Source organism: Triturus cristatus, chromosome 10 (genome assembly GCF_964204655.1).
Source record: "Triturus cristatus chromosome 10, aTriCri1.1, whole genome shotgun sequence".
Lineage (NCBI taxonomy): Eukaryota > Metazoa > Chordata > Amphibia > Caudata > Salamandridae > Triturus > Triturus cristatus.
Window position 1 is genome coordinate 559,557,281 of NC_140593.1, and position 21,170 is coordinate 559,578,450.

General features: G+C 49.8%; 1 protein-coding gene across 1 annotated transcript in view; it reads left to right on the forward strand.

Annotated features, from left to right (window-relative positions):
- The window catches only part of LOC146789728 (tetratricopeptide repeat protein 21B-like), a 330,277-nt gene that overhangs the window by 115,969 nt on the left and 193,138 nt on the right, over positions 1 to 21,170 (forward strand). Inside the window, exons 12-13 of the mRNA XM_085631188.1 lie at positions 13,536 to 13,639; positions 16,627 to 16,815. Of these exons, the coding sequence (XP_085487314.1) occupies positions 13,536 to 13,639; positions 16,627 to 16,815 (293 nt within the window). The remainder of the gene's footprint in view (positions 1 to 13,535; positions 13,640 to 16,626; positions 16,816 to 21,170) is intronic.

A 21,170-nucleotide genomic window follows, 5' to 3' on the forward strand; every position in this document is an offset into this window, starting at 1 on the left:
GGCCAAGAGAGCCGTAACTTCCTGTTGGAGAAGGGCCAGATGATCCTCCGACATTCGATATTACTGAGGTGGCATGGCTGGGGGGGTAGCTTCGAAGGGGAGGGAGTAGCCCCTTCGGACTATTTGCAAAACTCACCTGTCTGACGTGATGGTGCACCAGTTGGGGAGGTGATTGCGAATCCTGCCGCCCACTCGCCATTGGTGGCCCTGAAACCGCATGGTCGCATGTCGGAGGATCAGCTGGCCCTTATCCAACAGGAAGTTTCGACACTCTTGGCCAAGGGAGCCATTGAGCGTGTTCCTGTCCCAGAAGTTGGACGTTGTTGCTGTTCCCACTACTTTCTGGTGCCCAAGAAGGACAAAGGCCTGTGTCCTACCTTGGATCTCAGGAACCTCAACTGCTTTCGCCGGAAGGAGAAGTTCAAAAAGTTGACGATCAGTCAGGTCCTGTCTGCCCTCGACCCTGGAGACTGGATGGTAGCGTTGGACTTGCAGGACCCCTATTTTCACATCCTCGTCCTGCCGGCCCACCGGCGTTACCTGCGGTTCACAGTAGGCCGCGAGCCTTTTCAGTTTACCGTGCTCCTCTTTGGCCTTACCATCGCCCCTTGCGTGTTCATGAAACTGATGGCAGTGGTCGCAACTCATCTGCGCGGATCAGGGGTTCCAGTTTTCCCCTATGTCAACGACTGGCTGTTGAAGGCGGGCTGGTTCCAGACTGTAGTCTCCCACCTTCAGACTACGGCCGACCTCCTGCAGTCGCTGCTGTTCTCCATCAGCGTGCCAAAGTCACACCTGACTCCCTCTCAGAAGCTCCTCTCCTTCGCAGGGGTTCTGGACACAGCGCAGTTTCGAGTCTATACCCCCCTGAACAGTGAGTCCGGGATATTCGGGCAATGATTCCGATCTTTCAGCCTCTATCCCGGGTTTCGGTGAGGATGACCCTCAGGCTTCTGGGCCTGATGGCCTCCTGCATCCTGCTGGTGGACCATGCCGGATGGTATATGCGGGCTCTGCAGTGGGACCTGAAGTTCCAGTGGGCACAACATCAGGGAAACCTGTCCGATTGCGTCCAGATCTTGTATGGCACTGCACACCAATTGCAGTGGTGGCTCACAAATCAGGATTGGGTCGATGGCAGATCCCTCTCCCTTCCCCAACCAGAGTTTACAGTGGTGACCGATGCATCACTTCTGTGATAGGGCGGCTACATGGGGGAGGCGGAGATCAGGTGTCTCTGGTCTCCGGCAAAGTCTGGGCTCCACATCATCCTTCTGGATCTTTGGGCGATTAGTCTTTCACTCAAAGCATTTCTTCCCTCTGTCCGGGGAAGAGTAGTGCAGGTGTTCACAGACAACACACCCGCCATGTGGTACTGCAACAAGCAAGGGGGGGTGGGGTCGTAGACCCTATGTCAGGAGGCCCTCCGCCTCTGGACATCAGGGCAATTCGTTGGTGGGTCAACACCTGGCAGATTCCCTGTATGCCAGGGCGGACAAACTCAGCCGCAGGTGCATGATGGATTACGAATGGCGTCTTCACTCGGAGGTGGTGCAAGGTCTCTTTCGACAGTGAGGAGAGCCTTGGTTAGATCTGTTCGCCACCGAAGAAAACGTGCAATGTCCAAATTCTGCGCGTTGGAATTTCCAAGGTGGCACTAACTAGGCAACGCTTTTCGTCGCAAGTGGATTTGCAGTCTTCTATTCATCTTTCCGCCTATTCCACTTCTGCCCAGAGTGTTGAAGAAGATCAAGCGCAACCGGGCACATGTCATTCTTGTGGCTCCGGATTGGGCACAAAGAGTCTGGTATCCCGAGCTGATACACATGGCCATCGATCCTCCAATCAGACTGCCTCTTCGGGAGGATCTTCTGTCGCAGCAGCAGGAGACTGTCCTCCACCCGAACCTGTCCAGCCTCCACCTTCTGGCATGGAGATTGAGCGGCGGCAGTTGACGTAGTTTGACCTGCCTTCCGAAGTCTGTAGTGTTATCTCGGCAGCCAGGCGTCCCTCCACTAACACGGAATATGCCTGCAGATGGAAGAAATTTGTGGCATGGTGCACAGCAAAGACTGTCGAGCCCCTTTCTGCCCCTTTCTCTGAGGTTCTCTTGTTGCTCCTTTCTTTGGCCGAGCAGGGCTCTGCTCTGGGCACTCTAAAGGGCTACCTCTCAGCCATTTCTGCCTTCCTTAGGCTTCCTGATCAGCTTTCTCTTTTCAATTCCCCTGTTGTAAATCGCTTCCTTAAGGACATTACTCATCTTTTTCCTCCTGTTCCTTTGTAATACCCCTGTGGGACTTGAACTTGGTTCTTACATATCGAATGTGTGCTCCCTTTGAGCCACTACATAACTGTCCTCTCAGGCTTCTGACCTTGAAAACTGCTTTTCTGGTGGCCATCACCTATGCGCACAGGGTGAGTGAGCTCCAAGCACTTTCTTCTAAGCCTCCTTTTCTGTTTATCCGGACGAGTTTGTCCTTCGAACTTGTCCGTCCTTCCTTCCCAAAGTGGTTACTCCTTTCCATATTGGACAGACCTTCACTTTGCCTACCTTCTTTCCACTTCCGCATCCTTCCAAAGAAGAGGCTGTACTGTCTGGATCCAATCATGCGCTTTCCTTTTGCTTGTATCGCACAAAACAATTACAGGTGGATGACCAGCTCTTTGGCTACGTGGGCGCCAGAAAAGGTCGGGCCGCGCACAAACGGACCATTTCCAGATGGGTTGTTATGTGCATCAAAGCTTGCTATTCCTTGGCAAAGGAGCCTTGAGTGGGGTTGCACGCCCATGCCACCAGGGCGACGGCTGCTACCACTGCTTTGTGACGTGGAGTCCGCCTTAATGACATCTGTCAGGCAGCTACGTGGGCATCTCTGCACACATTCACAAGACACTACTGCCTGGACAGCTAAGTCCGGAGAGACCGCTTCTTTGGCCGTTCTGTTCTCGAGGACTTCCTGATGTGAACTTTATTTGCAGACCCACCCCCGGGGTTGGTATTGCTGCGGTATCTATTTTAAGGTAAGGAATCTATAACTAACTGTTTCCTTCAGATGAACAAGTTACTTACCTTCGGTAACGATATATCTGTAAGAAACATAGGTTATAGATTCCTTAGCGCCACACCCATCCTCCACGTTCTGCAAACTGACTTCTAGGGTTAAGACTTCCTTTCAGGGCCCTAGCTTTGTGCACCAGTGGTCAGTGTCTTCCATGGCTCTGCACTTCTGGTGTGGGAAGTCGTGTACAGAACTGACGTCAGCGTGCAAGGGCGGCATCTATGTAGCTACCGTGACGTCAGCCCGGTGACCACAACTCCAACGACGAACACGGAGCGTACCGACCCTACCTTTCGATGCACAGGGGTACTGCTGACAAAAAACTTTACGGATCCAGTCTGACGCCTGGGGGTAATTGTAAGGAAAGGAATCTATAACTAACCTATGTTTCTTACAGACATATAATTACCGAAGGTAAGTAACTTGTTCATCAGGAGGTTGGTCCTGACTGCCACCTTAGGTAGCTCGAGGTTGAGAGCCTCGGCCGTCCTACGCAACACCACAGCGTAAGACGCTCCCTCCTCCGTAGCCACGGTAGGAGGAGACAACATGCCAAGGTCTAGTGAGGTATCCAGACCACTGGCTTCCCCCAGCTCCTCTCTCCAGTCCGGTTCACATTGCAACTGGTTAGTCAAAGGGTCTCCAGACCCCTCCCAGTCCTCCTCCCCCTCCTCTGTTTGCCAATCTGGCCTAAAAGGAATACCAGGATGGAACAGGGGCACAAAAGTAGCCGTCGGTGCTGGATTCAGCGTCGGTCGACGCCAGTCCGGCTCTGTGTCCACCTGAGGGTGGAGGCCAGGGATGACGCCGGCTGGGGACACAACCGGCATCTGCTGCGGTGCCGGAGTCGGTGCCGCCGGAGGTGTTACAAGGTCGACCGGTGCCGATCTGGATCCAGGCCTGGATCCAAGGGGACCCTGCGGTACCGGGTCCAAAGCCACCGGTGTTGAAGGCCCAGGGCCCCCAGCCCAGTCCGCGGCACCCGAAGGTGCACCGGTAGAGTCGGGCTGCCCAAAGATGGCATGCATCACTTCGTAGTAACTCTGAAGTTGGGCAGGGGTCGCTCCGGGTTCTGGGAAGGGAGGGAAACTCTAAGTTGACCCAGCGGGCTCCTCACATGGAGCCGCTGGAGGGGCACCACCCGCATCCCTTGTCGCGTCAGCCGACAGACGGCGAAGTCGAAGAGCAACAATGCTTCTTCGACTTCTTCTTGTGATTCGACTTACCTGAGGAGTGCAAAGACTTAGAAGAGGACTGGTGGTGGTGGCTCCGCAACTGGTCCCTCGACCAGAGTAAATGCGCAGTTTTCTCCCCAAGGCAGTGACTCTCCTTTATTTATTTTTTATTTTTTTGAGTATGAGGTGGGAGCAAAACAGACCAGTCGGATGGTTTAAGGGAGTGGGTTTATGAATTTATTGAAGTGAATAAGTTTCTTCTTGAAGAACAAGTTACTTACCTTCGGTAACAATATATCTGTAAGAGACATAGATTAGTTATAGATTCCTTACCTTAGAATTACCCCAGGCGTTAGACTCGATCCGGAGAATTTTTTGTCTGCAGTGCCTCAGCGCGTCGAAAGGTGGTGTTGGTCGGCTCCGCGTTGGTGGTTGGCATCTTGGTCGCCGGGATGACCTCGTGGTAGCCACTTAGACGCTGCCCTCGCGTGCTGATGTCTGTTCTTTTACACGACATTCCACGCCAGAAGCACAGAGCCATGCAAGACACTGACCACTGGTGCACAAAGCTAGGGCCCTGAAAAGGATTCCATGACCCTAGAAGCAGAGCGGGGAGGAAGGTTGGGGCGGTAAGGGATATATAACTAATCTGTCTCTTACAGATATATCATTACTGAAGGTAATTAACTTGTTCATCTGAAAGTGACAATTAGTTATAGATTCCTTACCTTAGAATAGATACCTCCGCAATACCAACCCCAGAGGTAGGTCTGCAAACCAAGTTCACACCAGAAAGTCCTGGAGAACAGAACAGAACAGCCAAAGAAGCCGTTTCTCCGGACCGGACTGTCCAGGCAGTAGTGTTTTGTCAACGTGTGCAGAGATGCCCACGTAGCTGCCTAACAGAGGTCATTGAGGGGGACTCCCCATCCCAAAACAGTGGTCGCTGCCGTCACTCTGGTGGAATGTCCATGCAGTTCAAATGGAGGCTCCTTCTATGCCAAAGAGTAGTAAGCTTTGATGCACAAAACAACCTACCTAGAGATGGTCCTTTTGTACACGACCTGACCTTTTTTGGCACCCACGTAGCCAACAGAGCTGGTCATCCACCCGGATTTGCTTGGTGTGATCCAAATAAAATGAAAGCGTACGTTTTGGATCCAGACGGTGGAGCCTCTCTTCCACCTCAGCAGGATGCGGAGGGGTAAAGAAGGTGGGCAAAGTGATGGTTTGACCAATGTGGAAAGAAGTAACCACCTTGGGAAGAAGTAACCACCTTGGGACGAAAGGAAGGTCTGGTTCTCAGGATGACCTTGTCTGGATGAAAAGCCAGAAAAGGAGGCTTTGAACAAAGAGCTTGTAGCTCACTCACCCTGCGAGCAGAGGTGATGGCAACCAGAAAAGCAGTCTTTAGAGTAAGAAGTCTGAGAGAACAGTTATGAAGCAGCTTAAAGGGAGTGCACATAAGGTAAGTAACAACCAAGTTCAAGTCCAACTGAGGCATTAGGAGGGGAACAGGAGGAAAAAGATGAGTAATGCCCTTAAGAAAGCGACTTACAACAGGGGACTTGAAAAGAGAAGGTTGATCAGGAAGCCTAAGAAAGACTGAAGTGGCTGAGAGGTAGCCCATAAGACTGCCCAGAGGAGAGCCCTGCTGGGACAAAGGCAGGAGGAACAAGAGAACCTCAGAAAGAGGGGCACAGCCTTTGCTGTGCACCATGCCACAAATTTGTTCCATCTGCAGGCGAATACCCTCTTAGTGGTGGGATGCCTGGCTGCCAAAATAGTATCACAGACTTCAGGAGGAAGGTCAAAAGCTGTCAACTGTTGCTGCTCAATCTCTATGCAAGGAGGTGGAGACTGGACAGGTTTTGTTGAAGGACCGTTCCCTGCTGCTGCGACAGAAGATCCTCCCGAAGAGGCAGTCGGATCAGAGGATCAATGGCCATGTGTAACAGCTCGGGATACCAGACTCTTCGTGGCCAATCCAGAGCCACAAGGATGACTTGGGCCCGGTCGTGCTTTATCTTCTTCAGCACTCTGGGCAGAAGTGGTATAGAGGGAAAGGCGGAGAGAAGGCGGCTACTCCAATCACGACGAAAAGCGTCAGCTAGCGAGTGCCGCCTTGGAAATTCCAACGTGCAGAATTGCTGACATTGCGCATTCTCGTCGGTGGTAAATAGATCTAACCAAGGCTCTTCCCACTGCCGAAATAGTCCTTGCGCCACCTCCGAGTGAAGACTCCATTCGTGATCCATCGTGCACCTGCGGCTGAGTTCATCCGCCCTGGCGTTCAGGGAACCTGCCAGGTGTTGAGCCACCAGGGATATGCCTTGATGTTCCATCCATGTCCAGAGTCGGAGGGCCTCTTGACATAGGGTCCACGACCCCACCCCGCCCTGTTTGTTGCAGTACCACATGGCGGTGGTGTTGTCCGTGAACACCTTCACTACTCTTCCCCGGACAGAGGGAAGGAATGCCTTGAGTGAAAGACGAATCGCCCGGAGCTCCTGCAGGTTGATGTGGAGCTCAGACTCTGCTGGAGACAAGAGGCCTCTGATCTCCGCCTCTCTCATGTGGCCGCACCACCCTAGAAGTGATGCATCTGTCACCACCTTGTACTCCGGTTGGGGAAGGGAGAGGGATCTGCCATTGACCCAATCCCGGTTCACTAGCCACCATGCAATTGGCGTGCAGTGCCCTCCGAGATCTGGATGCAATTGGACAGATTCCCCTGATGCTGTGCCCACTGGAACTTCAGGTCCCACTGCAGAGCCTGCATATGCCATCTGGCATGATCCACCAGCAGGATGCAGGAGGCCATCAGACCCAGCAGCTGCAGCTGCAGCGTCACCCTGACCGAAACCCGGAATAGCGGCTGAAAGATTGGTATCATAGCCTGAATATCCCGGACTCGCTGCTCAGGAGGATAGACCTGATACTGCATTGTGTCCAGAACTGCTCCGATGAAGAGGAGCTTCTGAGAGGGAGTCAGTTGTGACTTCGGCACATTGATAGAAAACCCCAGCAAATGCAGGAGGTCGGCCGTAGTCTAGAGGTGGGAGACGACAGCCTGGGGCGAGCCCCCCTTCAACAGCCAGTCTTTGAGATAGGGGGAAGACTGGAACCCCTATTCTGTGCGGATGAGCTATGACCACTGCCATCACTTTCGTGAACACCCGAGGGGCACTGGTAAAGCCAGAGGGGAGCACGGTAAACTGAAAGTGCTCGTGGCTTACCATGAACCGCAGGTAGCGCCGGTGGGCCGGCAGGAGGGGGATGTGAAAATAAGCATCCTGCAAGTCCAACGCTACCATCCAGTCTCTAGGGTCGAGGGTAGAAAGGACCTGAGCTAGCGTCACCATTTTGAACTTCTTCCGGAGGAAGCGTTTGACGTTCCTGAAATCCAAGATAGGATGCTGGCCTTTGTACTTCTCGGGCACCAGAAAGTAGTGGGAATAGCAACCACGACCTACTTCTGGGGCAGGAACACGCTCAATGGCTCCCTTAGCCAAGACAGCCGTAACTTCCTGTTGGAGAAGGGTCAGATGATCCTCTGACATTCGATGGTACTGAGGTGGCATGGCTGGTGGGGGGGGGGGGGGAGAGCCTCGAAGGGGAGGGAGTAGCCCCTTCGGACTATTCGTAAAACCCATCTGTCTGACGTGATGGTGCGCCAGTGGGGTAGGTGATGGCGAATCCTGCCACCCACTGGTGGCCCTGAAAGGTCAGACTAGGAGGGTTTGGAGGCTGCTGCAGAGGGGACTGTGAGGGACTGGCCGGCTTGCTGGCCCCCAGACCCACGACGGCGGGTTCCACGTCCCTGGCTGCACTGAGGCTGAACAGATTGTGCCGGCCTGTGGCTCTGGGTGGAACGTAGCAGGCACCCCTTCCGTAGCCACGGAAGTGGTGAAAAACAGACTGCGCAGGTTGGGTGGTGGAGAGGCCCAGGGACTTGGCCGCAGTCCTTGAAGCATTCCAGTGCTTTGTCGCCGAACAGGCGACAGCCATCAAAGGACATTTTCATAAGGGTAGCTTGGACATCCCTGGAAAAGTCAGTCGACCATAGCCAGGTGTAGCGTTCAAGAGCTACCGACGTTGAAATCGTCCTGCCTAGCGAGTCTGCGGTGACCAGCCCACATCGGATGGTAAACTTGGCTGCGTCTTTTCCCTCGGCGACTGCACGGAAGAGCACGGCCCGGGCCTCCTCCGGGCACTGGGGCAGCACATGCGCCACCGTATCCCACACAGAGTGGGTGTAACGGCCCAACAGACATGTGGTGTTCACTGATCGCAGTCCCAAGTTAGAGGAAGAAAACATCATCTTCCCAAGGGGGTCCAGCTCTTTGGATTTCCCATCATGTGGTGCGTTAGGGAATGCACCTTTTGGATGTTGAGGCTTGGACCACCAAGCTCTCAGGGGTGGGGTGCTGGGAGAGGAAAGTGGGGTCGGCCGGGCAGTGGCGTCGGGCAATCATCCTATCCACAGGAGCCCCTGTGTTGGGCCAGAACCAGGTGCCCAAAAAGATGTCAGTGAGGGCTTCATTAAATCTTCTCAGAGCCCCTGCTACCGTTTAATGAAGCCCTCACTGACATCCTTTTGGGCACCTGCTCCAGGCCCAACACAGGGGCTGCTGTGGATCGGATGATTGCCCGATGCCACCGCCCGCCTCCGGGTGACCCCACTTTCCTCTCCCAACACCTTACCCCTGAGAGCTTGGTGGTCCAAGCCTCCACCTCCGAAGGCGCATTCCCTAACGTACCACCTGAATCCAAAAAGCTGGACTATCCTGGGAAGATGTTTTCTTCCTCCAGCTTGGGACTGCAGTTGGTAAACACTGCATGTTTGTTGGGCTGTTACACCCACTCCGTGTGGGATACGGTGGCGCACGTGCTGCCCCTGTGCCCTGAGGAGGCCTGGCCCGTACTCTCCCGTGCAGTTGCTGAAGGGAGAGACAGTGAAGTTTACCATCCGCTGTGGGCTGGATACCGCTGACTCACTAGGCATGACAATTTCCACATCGGTAGCCCTTCGACGCTACACCTGGTTGAAGTCGACTGGTTTTTCAGGGGATGTCCAATCCACCCTTATGGACATGCCCTTTGATGGCCGTCGCCTATTCGGCGACAAGGCAGACAATGCGCTGGAGTGCTTTAAGGACTCTCAGGGTTACAGCGAGGTCCTTGGGCCTCTCCACCACCCGCCCTGTGCATTCTGCCTTTCGCCACTTTCGTGGCTACGGAAGGGGTGCCCTGCCATGTCCCGCCCAGAGCCACAGTCCAGCACAAGCTGTTTAGCCCCTGTGCTGCCAGAGATGAGGGAACCACAGCCGAGGTTCTGGGGGCCAGCGGATGGGCCAGTCCCCCACAGTCCCCTCTGCAGCATCCTCCAAACCCTCCTGGTCCGATCTTTCAGGGCCACCAAAAGTCAGTGGGCCTCCGGATTTTCCATCACCTCCTCTACTGGCGCACCATCACGTCTGACTGGTGGGTTTTGCAAATAGTCCGAAGGGGCTACTCCCTCCCCTACGAGACTACCCCTCCATCCATGCCACCTCTGTACCATTGCATGTCGGAGGATCATCCGGCCCTTCTCCAACAGGAAGTTTCTGCACTCTTGGTCAAGGGAGCCATTGAGCGCATTCCTGTCCCAGAAGTAGGACGTGGTTGCTATTCCCACTACTTTCTGGTGCCCAAGAGGGGCAAAGGCCTGCGTCGTATCTTGAATCTCAGGAACTTCAACGGCTTCCTCCGGAAGAAGTTCAAAATGTTGACGCTTGCTCAGGTCCTGTCTGCCCTCAACCCTGGAGACTGGATGGTAGCGTTGGACTTGCAGGACCCCTATTTTCACATCCCCGTCCTGTCGGCCCACCAGCGTTACCTGCGGTTCATGGTAGGCCAGGAGCATTTTCAGTTTACCGTGCCACACTTTGGCCTTACAAGAGCCCCTCTGATGTTCACAAAACTGATGGCGGTGGTCGCAGCTCATCAGCGCAGATCAGGGGTTCCAGTATTCCCCTATCTCAACGACTGGCTGTTGAAGGCGAGCTGGCCCCAGACTGTCGTCTCCCACCTCCAGACTACGGCCGACCTCCTGCATTCGCTGGGGCTCTCAATCAGCATGCCAAAGTCACACCTGACTCTCTCTCAGAAGCTCCTCTCCATCGGAGCGGTTCTGGAGACAATGCAGTTTCGGGTCTATACCAGCCCCCCCCCCAAACAGCGAGTCCGGGATATTCGGGCTATGATTCCGATCTTTCAGTCTCTATCCCGGGTTTTGGTCAGGGTGACCCTCAGGCTACTAGGCCTGATGGCCTCCTGCATCCTGCTGGTGGACCAAGCCAGATGGTATATGCGGGCTCTGCAGTGGGACCAGGAGTTCCAGTGGGGACAACATCAGGGGAACCTGTCCGATAGCGTCCAGATCTCAGCGGGCACTGCACACCAATTACAGTGGTGGCTAGTGTACCGGGATTGTGTCAACTGCAGATCCTTCTCTCTTCCCCAACCGGAGTACACGGTGGTGACAAATGCATCACTTCTAGGGTGGGGCAGCCCCATGGGAGAGGCAGAGATCAGAGGCCTCTGTTCTCCGGCGGAGTCTGAGCTCTACATCAACCTGCTGGAGCTCGGGGCAATTAGTCTTTCACTCAAGGCACTCCTTCCCTTTTTCCGGGGAAGAGTAGTGCAGGTGTTCATGGACAACAGCACCGCCACGTGGTACTGCAACAAACAGGGCGGGTTGGGGTCATGGACCCTATGTCAAGAGGCCCTCCATCTCTGGACATGGCTGGAACATCAGGGCATATCCCTGGTGGTTCAACACCTGGCATGTTCACTTAACACCAGGGCGGACAAACTCAGCCGCAGGTGCACGATGGATCACGTTTTTGCAACTTCCCTCGGAGGTGGTGTAAGGTCTCTTTCGACAGTGGGGAGAGCCTTGGTTAGATCTATTCGCCACCGAAGAGAACGTGCAATGTCAGCAATTCTGTGCGTTGGAATTTCCAAGGCGGCACTCACAAGGCGACGCTTTTTGTCGCAAGTGGTGTTGCAGTCTTCTATATGCCTTTCCGCCTATACCACTTCTACCCAGAATGCTGAAAAAGATCAAGCGTGACCGGGCTCATGTCATCCTTGTGGCTCCGGATTGGGCACGAAGAGTCTGGTATCTGAGCTGCTACACATGGCCATCGACCCTCCAATCAGACTGCCTCTTCAGGAGGATCTTCTGTCGCGGCAGCAGGGGGACTATCCTCCACTCGAACCTGTCCAGCCTCCCCCTTCTTTCGTGGACATTAAGCTGCGGCAGTTGACCTCATGTGACCTACCTCCCGAAGTCTGTGGTGATATCTTGGCAGCTAGGCGTCCCTCCACTGAGACAGTACACGCCTGCAGATGGAACAAATTTGTGGCATGGTGCACAACAAAGGCTGTGGATCCCCTTTCTGCCCTTTTCTCTGAGGTTCTCTTGTTCCTCCCTTCTTTGGCCCACCAGGGCTCTTCTCTGGGCACTCTGAAGGGCTACCTCTCAGCCATTTCAGCCTTCCTTAGGCTTCCTGATCAGCCTTCTCTTTTCAAGTCCCCTGTTGTAAGTCGCTTCCTTAAGGGCCTTACTCATTTTTTCCCCTCCTGTTCCCTTCGTAATGCCCCTGTGGGACTTGAACTTGGTTCTTACATATCTAATGTGTGCTCCCTTTGAGCCACTTCATAACTGTCCTCAGACTTCTTACTCTAAAGACTGCTTTTCTAGTTGCCATCACCTCTGCTTGCAGGGTGAATGAGCTACAAGCTCTTATTCAAAGCCTCCTTTTCTGGCTGTTCATCGGGATAAGGCCGTCCTGAGAAGCAGACCTTCATTTATTCCCAAGGTTGTTACTTCTTTCCACATTGGTCAAACTATCACTCTGCCCACCTTCTTTCCGCATCCTTCTAAGGAGGAAGAAAGGCTCCACAGGCTGGATCCAAAACGTGCGCTTTCATTTTATTTGGATCGCACCAAGCAATTCTGGGTGGATGACCATCTCTTTGTTGGCTCCATGGGCGCCAAAAAAGGTTGGGCCGTGCACAAACGGACCATCTCTAAGTGGGTTGTTTTGTGCATCAAAGCTTGCTACTGTTTGGCAAAGAAGGAGCCTCCAGTGGGACTGCCTGCCCATTCCACCAGGGCGACAGCAGCGACCACTGCTTTGGGACGGGGAGTCAATGACATCTGTCATGCAGCTACATGGGTATCTCTGCACACGTTCACAAAACGCTACTGCCTGGACAGTCTAGTCCTGGGAGACTGCTTCTTTGGCCGTTCTGTTCTCCAGGACTTTCTGGTGTGAACTGGGTCGCAGACCCACCTCCGGGGTTGGTATTGCTGGGGTATCTTTCTAAGGTGAGGAATCTATAACTAATTGTCTCTTTCAGATGAATAAGTTACTTACCTTCGGTAACGATATATCTTTAAGAGACATAGATTAGTTATAGATTCCTTACCGACCCACCCATCCTCCCAGCTCTGTGAACTGACTTCTAGGGTCAGGGAATCCTTTTCAGGGCCCTAGCTTTGTGCACCAGTGGTCAGTGTCTTGCATGGCTCTGCGCTTCTGGCGTGGAATGTCGTGTAAAAGAACGGACCTCAGCGCGTAAGAGCGGCATCTGAGTAGGTACTGCGACGTCATCCCGGTGACCACAACGCCAACGACGAACGCGGAGCAGACGGACGCCACCTTTCGACGTGCAGGGGACTGCTGATGAAAAATTCTCCAGATCCAGTCTGACACCTGGGGGTAATTCTAAGGTAAGGAATCTATAACTAATCTATGTATTTTACAGATATATCGTTACCAAAGGTAAGTAACTTGTTAGTCAAAAAGTGACTGGAGGTACCGCTTTCTCCGGATCTGCGCTGGCTGGTGCAGAAAAAGAAAGAACTGACGTAAGTGAGCGAAGACGGCATCTAAGTAGCTACTCTGACGTCATCCCGGCCACCACGACGCCAACGACTAACGCAGAGCCGACTCACACCACCTTTCGACGCGCAGGGGTACTGCTGACAAATTCTCCGGATCCAGCCTGAAGCCTGGGGGTAAGTCTAAGGTAAGGAATCTAGAACTGTCTCTTTCAGATTTGAGGGAATGATTGTCACGTAAAATTGAGGCAGTGAGTTACAGATTCTGCGAGCGTTCGTGTATTACTGCTTCCATTTGTGTATTTGAATGATTTATGTGACCAGACGGAAAACTTTCATTTTAATTAATTTAACATTCTCCAGGTATGTCAGTGTGAATAACTTACTTGCATTTTCTTTCAGTGAATGATTTGCCTTCAATGGTCAATGATGTTAAGTACCTGATTTTACTAGCAAAGACCTATAAAATCATTAAGAAAGAAGAAGTGGCAGAGACATTTAACAAGGTAAGGAGTGGTATCGTTTTCAAACTGGATCTGATGTCTCATACTACTTTTTGGGTTTGCCAGTTTTAATATTTAAGAAGGCACTCCTGTATGATGAACATTACAGGCCAACATGGAAAGGTTAAGGAAAGCCATGGCCGAACACCATTCCTAGTTGTGTATTCTGCAAAGGTTTTGACCCTCTCTTCAAGATACAGTTGTCGTACAGTTTCCATTCTAACACCTTCTGTTTCTCCACACTATAGGCCACAGTTCTATTCAGAAAAGGAATAGGTTTCACTTATCAGAAATTCAGCAATAAATATTTTTTCTTTACACTTGCTGGAGTTGGAGCTTTTCTTAGCTATTGTATCAGGGCCACAGGTTCTGGCATACCACAGCTGTTTATTTGCAGACACCACCAGAACCGATTATAAGGTGTTACCTTTCAGGCTACCCCCACCATGTGATTGTACTATAGAATTTCGAGGCTCGGAATAATGCAGTACATTAATATCATAGACCGCATATCAAGGGACAAAACATTGATAGGTAAGTACATATTGAGGAAGTATAGATTAACTATTCTGAACTCCAAATATATGCACATTTAAGATGTATATTGTCAAGGTACATATATGTAAAGCTAGGTAGAGAAAATTTAGACTTACCCTTCAGTATTTTGTCCTTGGAATTTGTGTGCACGATATTTGGTACCATCGAGATTCCTACCTTCATATTTGGGGAACACATTTCGCCATATGTGACCCTTCAACAAGTCATCTTTAGCCTTAGAGTCCGACGTAGCAGGCTCTACCATACATTAAGGTCCTGCTCGAGCTTCACAAGGGAGTGGACTTTTAATGGCCGGTAGAGTACGATACCAAGGGCTCTAAGGCTATTAGAACATTCCGTCCCTAGCGGACACAATGCTTGATTTGTAAAAAGAAAGGTCTCTCAGATCCCGAAGGAGTTTAAATCCCCATGGGCTATGAGAGGCCTTTTTTCACAGCAACAGCTGTGAAATGAAAATAACATGGTAATGTTGCCCTCCGGGATTCTAACAGCCATTAGAAGCCCGGAGCATTCCATTGTCTTCAATGGAGCGCTCAACATTTCAATGTTCTAATACGCATTGGAGCACTGCTGCACTCTAATAGGATTCAAAGAGTCTACCTTCTGCTTCCCCTTCTGTAAATGTAAGAAATATGTGTGAAATACTCTTTTCACAGAACCATTTGTGCGATAAAAGCTCTTATGTATTGCAGGAGCAGAACTTGAAAAATGTACAATAATCTAGAAAACAAAAACATTTTGAAAAGACTCCACAGCAGCGTGTAGTGTATTACCCTGTCGCTTTATTAACACATTTCTGGAAAGTTTCCTCTGCAGTTCAACTAATCCGAGATTTCTAGATTTTAAAGTGGGTCCCTGGATACTTTAAAGGGATAGCAAGCCATTGTTGTAACCTGATGCTAGGCTGCGGGTAGAGTACCGATTTTTGCAAGTTAATCTTTTGTCCTTGTATGTAATTTTGTTTTGGAGGGGGTAGTTTTATATAGCACGAACTCTGGTATCGGAGTGCTTTACATTAGCACCAGTTGCGTTACAGACGGACACCTTCATTTTGTTAGGCACGGGGGATAAGTAATATGCCCAGAATCATGTAGTGGCGTAGCTAGCCCTTTGGCCGCCGGAGGCAGTCCCAGTTTTGGCCACATTGAAGGGGGGGGGAGGGGTGCTGCCAAGATTCTTCAATTTACCTCGAGGGCCGATTGAAGAGTGGGGGGGGGGGGGGGGGGGGGGGAAGGCTGCCGATTATCTCCCTGGCACAGCAGGTAAGAGCAGGGGGTGGCCGCCGCCCCCAAAACTTGTGCCACCCCCCGGCTACACCAGTAGAATCATGGGATGTTGAACGTCCCTGCTGAGGATCAAACCCAGTTCCCCAGCTTCGAGGTCGACCACTCTAGCTATTACGCACCATTCTCACCCCATATCATTCTGAGGTCTTCATCTAATTCCAAAACTGTAGGGAAGGCCGCTATAGAATCAGTCATGTAAATCAACACGCAACCTACATATTATAAGGTGTGGAATTCTCATACATTCAGTTCCACAGTCCCAGCACCTGAGTCTCATTATGCAGGCCAGCTGTTGAGCTGACAAGGCTAACAATATGAAATGGTGAGAACAAACATTCCTGGTGCCAATAAGCATTCAAGTGTTTCCATGACCTGGGTAAGGTCACTCTGCTCTGTATAAATTATACATAAGGAGTAGCTACTTACTCGACAGTCAAACACTTGTAGGCCTCTCAAGGAATATGGGATGCGATACGTAAACACCGATGCAATACAAAACTGAAAGAGCTTTGAAATGGAATCCATATTAAGCCTCTGAAAGGCATCTCATTTAGTTATTTACTCAATATATGAGTTGAGTAAAGGTTTCTTTTGTGTGTTACTTTGCTACAGCACATCTGAAGTGGCAAGCCCTATATAGAACATTTTATATGATTTTTAGTAAATAAAAACTGGAAATGTGCAGCTGCCAGTTCCTGAAGCATCAGTGTTTTGTATCAGAGGCCTCTATAGATGCATCTTCCTTCCCTATTGCTTCTGCACTCTACCTTTACTCCTTGCCCAAGACTGGTGGTCCCCACCTCCCCCCATTTGTGTCTGGTTCTCCCACATATTGCACAATTTCAATGTATTTTTATTTTTAAATGTATATTGGCATTTGCGCTTCGACTTCATGTCACTTTTCATTTTAACATTGACTTTAATGTCTCAGACTATACCACATTATATTTTTAAATGTTCAAATTCTTTGTATTCCTGTACAAAGCATTTGCATCTGTTTCTTCAACTGACAAGATCTCTTTAAATACAATGAATCTCGTTAGAAGCCTCCTTCTTATAGATTCTTGGTAATGGGGGCTTTCTTGTAGAATCTGGCACTTAGTTATTTTTTCTCTACTGATTGGACACTCTTTTGTATTCCCTTAGGCATTTGATATCCAGTCCAGGATCCTAAAACGTGTCCATGTTGAACAGCCAGAGATGGTCCCATCCCAGAAGCAGCATCCGTCTGTTATCTGCGTTCAGCTTGCTGAGCAGTACTTGGACCAGAAAGACTTTGAGAAAGCCATAAAATACTACAAAGATGCACTGTTCTACTCGGAGTCAGACAGCAAGGTGAGTACATAACTAAATCTGCTCTGCTTCTATTAGCATAGAACTATATAAGGTTTAATATCACTGTTCACTGCTTCTCAGCACAAGCGAAGGTTTAAGATCATCATGTTGTAAAATTCTGCTAAGGTCCAAATCCTAACATTCCTACTGAACACATATTAATAGGAGTTGTAATGTGTAAAGCTCTATGAAATCAGAAGGTCTTCTACATCTTACCATCTCCTATTACTCTGATGGAATGCCTGTTCTAACAGAAGCAGGTTTCAGAGTGTACACAGTTTGGCAGCTTGAAACATTCACAGCTATTCTACAGCCCTCATACCACTGACATGCTTTATGGTTTCCCCTACCAATACACTTTTTCTCTGCCTTGTGTGGATACCACAATGTTATTATTTTGTCTAAGGGTTGTCTACCTTGGTTGCATTACTCACACCAATAGGAGGTTCTTGGGCTTCATTGAGTTTTAAAAGGTGAGTAGATTTCTCTGCTGACGGCTCCCTCTTCTTGGTAACTACTTTCAACCATTCTACTTGGTTCAAGGTTGAGGTGTCTCATGTCTAGGACTGTTGCCTCCATTTCTAATGAGCTTTTTAGGATTTTACAGAGTCATGTCCAATAGTACTTGTATGCATTAATGTTGGGGCTTCTATGTGGGATTTTAGAGTGCAGATGTAACCACCAATTTGATCTCTTTATGATGCCTAGAATAAAACCGGACGACTGTGGTGCTTAATACTGTTGAATTGCATGCAGTACCAGACACACATCGAAAGGTACATTTGTAAGCTAATGGCAGGTAGCACCATGAACTTGCTTGTCTTGACAATGAAAATGCCATCAGAGAGGCAGATTTGGTACTTAGGCAAGAGTGCTTTTGCAGATTCAGGTCCCAGACCATTACTGGTCGTTCTCTTACATGAAGGCTCTGAATATTTCAAATTGTGGGATTTTCCAGAGAAATCTACATCTCCTCGTATCATTGCATCTGTACTGACCTTTACCATAACTGTCGCTCAAAGTGCTGTTACTTCGCCATCGGTGGCGTGCAGGAGCATGCATGTTAGAAAAAGAAAGTTGTTTTCTAGTGGACCAGCAAGGTAGAACCCCTGGGAATACCTTTGGATATATAAACATCACATCTTGCTAAGATAGTCAGAGGAGATCAGGACTTCCCTGCCGACACACTGACACGAGACGCTGACGTTACTCCAGTATTGGAACTTTCATAGATTCACATGCTTGAATCATTCCCCGTCGTCATGGGAGACCCCGGTATTTAAAAATAGTAGTCATAGGCTTAGTAGAAGTAATAGTACACTGATGGGTATAGACTAGAAAGGCCTAGGCCTCTCAGGTTATTAACCTATCGTGGTTATTATTAAAAAAGAACCAAAGTTCTGCCTCAACCAATCAGCATCCAGCCACCCTCTAGAACCCTCCAGAGAGAAGGTCAGCACCTCAGATTTCCTACTGCACATTGTGCTAAGGGGGTCTCCTCTGAGCTCTGCTCAGTTTTCTCTTCTAAAGGACATTTTCAGGATTTCCTGTCAGGAAAATACTTTAACCTCATTATATTGATATTAGAGTGGATTTACTTATTTGTTGCGACTGAACTATGGCTGATAAGATTAAGTAGGCTCTCTTTAGAGAATGTGCCACTTGTTTGAAGAAGAGGCTTTATGTAGAGGACCCTCATAAAGACTGCATTTATTGTTTGTACCCTCCTCCTAAGGCTACAGACTGCAACATTTGTCGTACATTCTCAAATAAAACCCAGAGTGAATGAGAAGGACGTCTTTTAATTTGGCTTCAAAAATTGAAAACTAGGTCTGATCCTGTATCAGATTCAGAAAGTGAGCAGTCAACCGCTTCTAAAACTTCTAAAGCTTCAAAAATCTCTTCAAACGGAGCCAGGGATCCTTCACAGTCGGATACGGTCACTGCCAGGAAATGCACCAAGAAGTCCTCTAACAAATCTTTCTCTGAGCGCAGTAAGGGCTCTCACAAAAAAGATCAACTTCCTAAGACTGTTTCTGAGACGGATACACCCCCAGCTCATCTAAAATTAACATGGAAAAAAACCTCTTCTGACAAGCCATCAGTCAGTTCTCTTGTGAAGGAGGGTGTTTCAGCCATTTCGTCGATGAGAGGCTGCTCTGCAGGCACGTCGATAACTTGTTCTATGGCTCTTTGTCGATGACATCCTTGATATCGTCGACACAGGGTCCAATTTCGTCGACAATTCTTCTGATACCCAAGGAGAAGCATCTTCTATGAGTCTTCGTCGAGTAAGGTACAGTCGACGAAGTCGTCGTCGATGGAGGTGTTGACGAAACTACAGCAGTAGACGAGACAGTCTTGGTTGTCAAGCATGCCACCATCTAAGATATCGTCGTTGAAGAAACCGTCGACGAAGAGGCAATCGCCGGCCAGCGTTGACTAGATCTCTAGCGTTAACGAAACCGCAACTATCGTCAAAGTCACGACCGTCGACGACGTCACCGCCGACAACTGAGGCAAAATCTTTGGAACTGAAGACACCGTCATCGACGCAGTAGTTGACGATAATTGTCTATGAAGAAAAAATCACCGTAAAAGACACAGGAAGTGGAAATTACACCAGAGCACACTTCGCCCAGTAGAATTACGCCTTTATTGCCAACTCATCTACTGGAAGGGCATGATGAAGATTCCCAACAAGATAGTGGTCCATTTGGGGATGCTTATAGTCCATCGGAGTTGCATGTTAAGTGTCAACCATATGTTGATGAGGATGATGATTAACAATACTATGATCAAGCCTATTTTTTACAGCCTGCGCAAGTACACCAACTCTTTTATTTTTTATTTTTATAGCACCATTTTATTAGAAGTTTGCGATACACATCATGATATAAGATAGTTCCATTTATGGTTACATGTGAGCATTCAGATTGTGTGTACATCTTATTGAGTGCTTTCGTGACATTGCACTGTTAAGTACAAGTAATTAATACGTAAGCTAATAGTCCATGACACCATTGTAACCACAATTTGTTCAGAGCAGTACATCTCATATCTCTGCAAATCTTCATTCATGCTGCAAGATTACAGGCACACTTTCCACCGGCCAGGGCCAGCCAGTAGACACCTGCCATCTCCGGTGGCTTCACCTTTACGACTAAATACTCCTGCTGTATTATGGGTCCCTAGTACTCTACAAGTTGTTCCTCTCCATGAACCAGCCTCTTCAGGTGAGGAGGGGGAATAGCATGACATGGCCTCGGAATGGGACGATTACAGAATGTCATCGCCTGCCTCACCAACACCCCCTCCAGTAGATTCCCCACTTGAGGATATTGGGGTATTTCACAACTTGTTGGAGCGTGCAGTGAAACAATTTGCTATACCTATGCCATCCAAACAAGCTGACTGCTTTTTATATGATTTTAAAGAGCCTTTTCCGTGGTACTGCCACGTCTGTATAAGAAATATAAGACCACAGATGATGCCCCAGCGTGCCTCACAGGTCATCCAAAGCCAGACTCTGTGGTAATGCAGGCCGCTCAACTACGCTCCAAAAATCCTGCGGCGCCTTTATCTGCAGCCCCGGACAGAGAAGGCAGCCGTCTGGATTCCATTGGCAAAAAGTTCTCCGCGATGTCTGCGCTAACAGTTAAGGCTGCAAATTCCCTGGCGATTCTAGGGCGCTACGATCGCCAAATGTGGTCGGACATTGCCTCATATATCGACCGGCTGCCAGAAGATTTGAAGGAAGAAGCAAAAAAGATTCTGCATGAAGAAGAGAGGGCATCCAATGAGATAATTGATTCAGCTGTGGATGTCGCTGTGACAGGATTAACCCAACTGGCTGGAGCTTTCAGTATTGCGCAGACAGGGATGGCTCAAAGCCACCTAATTTCGTCCAGAGGTTCAAAATAAGATCTTCGATCTCCCATATGATGGGGAAGCTCTTTTCGGTAGCCATGTGGAAGAGGCCCTCAAAACCATCAAGGCAGACATAGATACTGCCAAGTCATTGAGGATGCTGCAATTCAGAAAAGTTCCTTTTCGAGGTTCTAGGGGAAGAGGACAGCCTTCCTACAGAGGGGGGTATCAGCAATACTGCTACCCAACATACTCTTCGACACCTCAGTCATACCGGCCTCAGTACCAGCAGAGGCAGCCGCCCCAGTCATCCTACATCTTACCAAATAGAGGGAAAACACAACGAGCTGGCAAGGATGCTGGCCGTCGACAATGATAAACCACAGGCTCCGGCTCCATCTCTCCTTCCTTCACGTTTATGTCCAACTCATCCTACCCGCCTAGGAGGCAATATCTCCCACTGCCTCCATCAATGGCAGTCCATT